Source organism: Electrona antarctica (assembly GCF_951216825.1).
Source record: "Electrona antarctica genome assembly, chromosome: 16".
NCBI classification, from domain to species: domain Eukaryota; kingdom Metazoa; phylum Chordata; class Actinopteri; order Myctophiformes; family Myctophidae; genus Electrona; species Electrona antarctica.
Genome location: NC_136797.1, coordinates 22,181,650 through 22,188,199, shown reverse-complemented (window position 1 = coordinate 22,188,199; position 6,550 = coordinate 22,181,650). Strand labels below are relative to the sequence as shown.

The 6,550-nt window shown below is 47.3% G+C and overlaps 1 protein-coding gene across 1 annotated transcript; it reads right to left on the bottom strand.

The window, feature by feature from the left end:
- Positions 1-5,305: 5,305 nt before the first annotated feature.
- On the bottom strand, positions 5,306-6,238 carry LOC306939348 (globoside alpha-1,3-N-acetylgalactosaminyltransferase 1-like; the record flags this gene model as incomplete). Its single annotated transcript, XM_079523936.1, has 1 exon — positions 5,306-6,238. The coding sequence occupies one exon, from the start codon at positions 6,236-6,238 to the stop codon at positions 5,306-5,308; it is 933 nt and encodes a 310-aa protein (XP_079380062.1).
- Between the last annotated feature and the right edge of the window lie 312 nt (positions 6,239-6,550).

Sequence of the window (6,550 nt, the reverse complement as noted above, 5' to 3'; positions counted from 1 at the left end):
TCAGCTAGGCTACTATGGGTTAGCGACAGTGCGGAACTTGCAATTATCCCATTCAGACCTGAGGTCGATTCTACAAAATGTCTTCTAAATCATGACAGTTTTCTGAAAACCCCATGTTTCTATGTCGGTGATTATCAAACTATATCATGTCAAGGACCCCACAAATTATATGTGCTGTAATTGGCCGCCGACCTCCATCTGAAAATATGTTGTTTCAGACGCAAAGATTTGACTCAAAAACCTTCGCTCTGAAATAATATATATTCAAAGATTTGCGGCACATTTTCAAGAATTTTCTAAAATAGCTAAAGTATAACCTATAAAAGGTTGATGTCCTTGCAAGTATAGTAATACAAAGGTGTGTGTGTGTGTGTGTGTGTGTGTGTGTGTGTGTGTGTGTGTGTGTGTGTGTGTGTGTGTGTGTGTGTGTGTGTGTGTGTGTGTGTGTGTGTGTGTGTGTGTGTGTGTGTGTGTGTGTGTGTGCGTGCGTGCGTGCGTGCGTGCGTGCGTGCGTGCGTGCGTGCGCACACGTGTGCACATGTGTGCACGTGTGTGAGCTGAAGACTAGCATAAATGCTTTCATATGTCGTCGTGACCCTGTTAAAGATCAAAGGTGTATACAGTGTATTAAAGTACGTTTTACACATCTCACACGTTGGAAGGGTGTCTTCACATCTCCCCCTGACACGCACGCCACCAACGCCTTTGAGATGTTCAAGACAGACACGCACACACACGCACACACACACACACACACACACTCATGCACGCACACACGCATGCACGCACGCACGCACGCACGCACAAACCCATCCATATTTATGATCATGATATTTTACAAACATTGATAGTGTATATAGGATGCAGTGGGACTGTGTGTGTGTGCGTGCGCGTGCACGTGCATGTGTTTTTGCATGTGCGTATAAGCTTTATGAGCAGCTAGCACAGCGCCTCTGTTGCTGTATATCCTCCACAGTTGAGCCCCGGGCCATAGATAAAATAACATGACGCTCCATAAACCCCCATGCATGCACATACACACATTGTGTACTAATGCATGAGAACACACACACACACACACACATGCACACGCACACGCAACGTGCATAGTGTGCCGCCGTTGCTGTAGCCCGCACAATGTTGACTGTAAAACTATAATATTGCAGCTGTGGGGCCACTGGCGCTCAATTTGGAGAGCAATAAAGCAGCCTTTTGCTTCATCCTGTATTTAATCTCTTATCTTTCCATGGAGAATGACGCGCGCGTGCGTGCGTGTGCGCGTACACGCGCGCGCGCGCGTGTGTGTGTGTGTGTGTGTGTGTGTGTGTGTGTGTGTGTGTGTGTGTGTGTGTGTGTGTGTGTGTGTGTGTGTGTGTGTGTGTGTGTGTGTGTGTGTGTGTGTGTGTGTGTGTGTGTGTGTGTGTGAATTATAGATTTTTAAGAGCCTGTGTGTGGATGTGTGAACAAGATTCAGCATGTGTCGGAGGAATGCGAAAGGGAGAACATTTGAACCTGTCATGGCCTTGGAAACTGTTTGGAAATACACGCCACACAGCACACGTCACATGTTGGCAACGCGTACTGTACGCCAAACATGTTAACCCATTTTAGGCCTGAGATCAGATTCTAAAAATGTCTTCTACATCCTGACAGTTTTCTGAAAAAGCTATGTTTCTGTGTCAGTCGTTCTTTGATTTTTCAAAAATAGCAGACCTACAAGCTCGTAGCGCGCCACTCGGTGGCGCGCTACGAGCTTGTAGATCTGCTATTTTTTCAATAGCTAAAGCAGAACATAACGCTAACACCAAAAGGGGTTCCCGCCCGAAATGGGTTAAAGCAAAAGGCTGTTTCTGTTCTGTGTTACAGTAATATCCTCAATGTCCATTTATCCATGTATAATTAACTGTACACATGTAGCCAAATGGTTACTTGTGTACAAAAGAGTACAATTATTTAGTTCTGGTTCCTCAAGACATTGTAGCAGCCAGCATTATATATAATGGTTTTTTTCTTTATTATTTGTTTTTTTGGCTTTTGTGCCTTATTAATAGTTGCAGTGAAGACAGACAGGAAAGAGGGAGAGAGAGAGAAGGGGGAGAGATATGCAGCGAAGGTCGCCATGAACGGGACTCGAACACACGACACGCTGTCAGGCCAGAGCCTATAAACCAGGGCTATTCAACTGGCGGCCCGTGTGCCAAATGCGGCCCGCTGAGCGCCCCCTAGTGGCCCTTGGAATAATCTTAAAAAAAAAAAAAAAAAAGAGAGAAAGTTACAGGTATGATGTGTGCGATATATAAAGTGCTAGATTATCATAATGACAGTACTCTTGGAGAGAAATTAGACAGATTCCTGCAGTCTGTGTGTGTGTGTGTGTGTGTGTGTGTGTGTGTGTTTGTATTTTCAGCTAGTGCTCAAAGTGATACGTTTGATGCTTTTACGTGTAGTATCTAGTATGATCAATTAGGCCATTCATTTACGAAAAAATACACAAACCTATACGTGCAGCGGAATTCTGTCCTTATAGAACCAATAGTACTGTTGGAGTATGCGGTTCTGGTTGGTTTCTGAAATGCCATGGCTATTTTAACGAATTTCCCTCTTTTCTCTTGCATGTTTGCTGATGTGGGTCAACCTCTGCCATTCTCCATCTCAACAGGTAAGAATACTGTACATCATTCTGTGTGTGTGCGTGTGCGTGTGTGTGTGTGTGTGTGTGTGAGTGTGTGTGTGTGTGTGTGCGCATGCATTTGTATGTCTAAAGCTACGTTTGTGACCAGATGTTTTGTTGCAAATTATGTTGATATTGATGTAAAGCCTGGAAATCCTGAGGGTGCAAGGAAAGCGTGCTTCAACAGAAAGTGTTTCCAATGTAGAGTGAGTGCTGTGAACAGGAATGCACATTGTTCTATCCATTTGTTGCAGTATGTTGCATGGCATATTTCCGCCTCTTTCCGCAGTATTGCAAAACAGGTTTTTATGGTCACTTGATGTGAGAACCTTTTAGTTGTTCTTGTGGTTGATGAAGAAACGCGACATTACGGGATTATTTTTTCCGTCATCTTGCCCAGTAGAACAGTGTTTTGGTCATAGATTTCGTACATCTTTGGTCAAATTTGTTTATTTTGCTAATCTGCGACTCCAAAACAACAGCGTTATTCCAGCCAGTCTCACACAGTTGTTTGCACATGTTTATTTGAAACAGAAGCTCTGCTCGCGGCTGGTGTCGCGTAGTTGTGCATCATAGTACCATGAGTCATGATGGCCAGTACAGAACAACCTTATTTCTACTTCGACGTATGCCTTTGTCGCGTACCGTAAATAGCCAATCTACAAGCTCCCAATCACGATGCGTTCATCCATCTTCAACCGCTTATCCGTAGTCGGGTCGCGGGGGCAACAGCTCCACCACAGAGAGCTTCAGACTTCCCTCTCCAGAGAGCAACATTAGTAACTTCCTCCTGGGGGATCCCGAGGCGTTCCGAGGCCAGTGACTGGATGTGATCCATCCATCTGCGCCTTTGTCTGACCCGGGGTCTCCTCCCAGTGGAACGTGCCTCGCGGATCTCCCTAGGGAGACGCCCGAGAGGCATCCTAACCAGATGTCCGAACCACCTAAGCTGGCTCCTTTCAAGGCAAAGAAGCAGCGACTGTACTCCTAGTCTCTCTCGCGTGACTGAACTTCTCACCCTATCTTTAACGGAGATGCCAGCCACCCGTTGAAGAAATTTCATTTCGTCCGCTTGTATTCGTGACCTTATTCTTTTGGTCATGACCCCGCACTTCATGACCATAGGTGAGAGTAGGAAGGAAGATTGCTCCGTAGACCGAGAGCTTTGCCTTCTGGCTCAGCTCTCTTTTCGTCAGAACAGTGCAGTACATATAAGCGACTGCAATTCCGCCCCTGCTGCTCCGATTCTCAGGCTGATCTCCTTCTCCGTCCTCCGTCCTTTAAAATGTGAATCCTGAAAACAAAGTAAGTTTTGGGACATATGAGGTTTCCATCCGACAGATATATATATATACAGTAATGTGTGTAGGATAAAAAAAAAGTAAAATGTAACTGTGAGCATGTAAACGTTTTGTGACAGGCATTTAGGACCAGGTTCTTGTGGTATTCAGGGTCCCAGGGAAGGTCCTGAGAACAGGAAGTAGCTTTGTCCCCTTGGGCTGCTCCTACATTTGACCCGCAAATAACAATACACTGGACTCCCCCACGTTTTAGTGACGGTTTCTGGCTCTTGTTGAGGACTGGCACACGGTGTAGACACAGAGGCCCTTTTCCACCAAAAGTCCTTTGGACCGGCTTGAGCTTCCACCAGTTTAGTGTTTTAATATTTGTATTGGTTTTAAAAAAAAATCACGTACAGTTACTTAGTTTACAAAAGACATACTTTACATGCAGACAAAACAAAAAATAAAGTTCCTTCAGTTCATCTATGCCATCTTCCATGCCATCTTCCACACCATACCATAGGAAGCAAAACAGAAAGAAAAACAAGCAAAAAAAAAAACAAGGGAAAGCAAACCAAGACATTTTTTTCTATCCTAGGTCTGTCCAATCAATGGGGCATTGGGCCTTTAGAAGGATCCGAGAAATTTCAGTAGGAAAATAGTCTAATAATGCGGCCCACACCCCCTGAAAGGAAGCGTCGAGCTTCCACCAGTTTAAAAGCACCATTGTAATTAAGGGCAGGAGTCCAGTTGCCCCAGGTTCGATTCCAGGCCTATAGCCAGCAATGTGTCGAATATGACCGTGGCAAGGTGTCCTTTGGAAAGGGCAGGGGAGCTTTCTTTCTGCGCTGTTTCTTCTGGAGGAATAATTGCCAATGGGGGGGGGGGGGGGGGGGATTAAATCCAGGTTTGTTTTTAGAGCGAGGGAGTCGTCATTTATACTTCCTCATTGTCCATTCTGGCTCTCAACAGCAACGTATCTTGCAGTGCACCGACTCGTTCCAAGGTGGTATCTAACTTCCGATTTATCTCTGATTTGATTGCCACAGACTGAGCTCCCACTGCCCAGCCCGGCTCAATCAGCATGGCGGCCGGGGAAACTTTGGGGCTCCATGAAGCGCCCGCCGCCTTTCCAATTATTCGATACATTAAGGGGCGATGCCCACGCCAATTAGCAGAAGCCCTGTTATCATGAATCTAAATAGATATATACGTCTTCGATATCTCCCACAGACAGGACAGCCAAGCTCCACCTGTCGTATACATCCTGTAGATAGATAGTTTCACATTTGACCATGCTTGACCTGCCACACTTCAACTTCAGAGACAGAACCTCAGTGGGTTTGTTCTCTTATACCTCGCTGCCGGGCCATCCTGGCCGTATCTTAGTGTAGTCCTTGACGACTCCAGAGAATCGGATCATTTTGATGTTGGGCGGTGTCGGTAAAATACCGTCTCGCCACATGTACTCTGGACACAGAACCACACTGGGTTTATACAACCACAGATATTTGTTCAAATGACTCTCTTCCTGCCAGGCTGCCTCTATGCCCTGTTGGGCGTCCATCTGAAAGTTGTCATTGCACGTCGTCAACATGTGGTGGACGGACGGCAACTCGCCTCCGTAGGCGCCCGCGGGGTAGTAGAAGTCGCCCTCGTCCGCGGACATGAACGCTTTCGACGCCGGCCGGCGTTCGTAGCTAAACTCATGGCGCTTTCTGCCGTACCAATCCGGGTGTAACGCGGCGACCAGCCGCCCTAGAGTCTCGGGTCCCCATCGGCTGTGGAACTTGGCATCGACGTCGAAACAGAACACATAGTTGGCGCGACCGTGCAGTTCCGTTTCGATGAAATCGGCGATCACTTTGAACCTGCCGGCTCCGATTTCCTGCCAGCGACGATGGTTTTGCGCCGGCCTGATGAACACCTCCCGTCCGGTGGCCATGTCGACGGAGGGGACTTGGTCCGGCCGATCTGTAAAGACGTAATAATGCACTTTGAAACCCACAAAGAAGTGGCGCTCTGCGGTTTCCAGGAAGTCTTTCAGGAAGCGGACGTATTCGCCAACGGCAAAGACTGTGGTCGCTATAGTGATATCGCGGGGCATGTAGATGGCGTCCAACAGTGCGCCGTTGAACGTGGAGTCCCACACGATGGGAGCTAACCACGGGGTCACGGTGACGACGTCGGTGCGGCCGGTCACGGCGCTGGGTGGCTCGTAGCGCAGATGGTCAGACGTTATCGGCAACGGCAGGTCCCCGGGCACTTTCACGCAAGGACTCATTGTTGTGAACTCATCGTTCTTCCTGGAAAAAGAAAGATGATAAACAGTGGCCAACATCCCCACGATGAAGATAAGGCCAAGGCATAAGACCCTCTGCCATTTGCTCCGAAATAAACCTCCTGGAATCCGAAAATGGGCCCGGCCCGGGGTCATCATCTTCTCCGTGTTGATCTCCAATGACAGTTCAACTTCTCGTCTTTGCCAAAGTTGGGTTCACTTTGGATTGGGGGTTCTTGCGCCAGTATTGAGCTGAATGAGGTGGTTCGGATAGGCTGCTGTTTCTCTCCTACAAACATATCAACAACTCTGGTT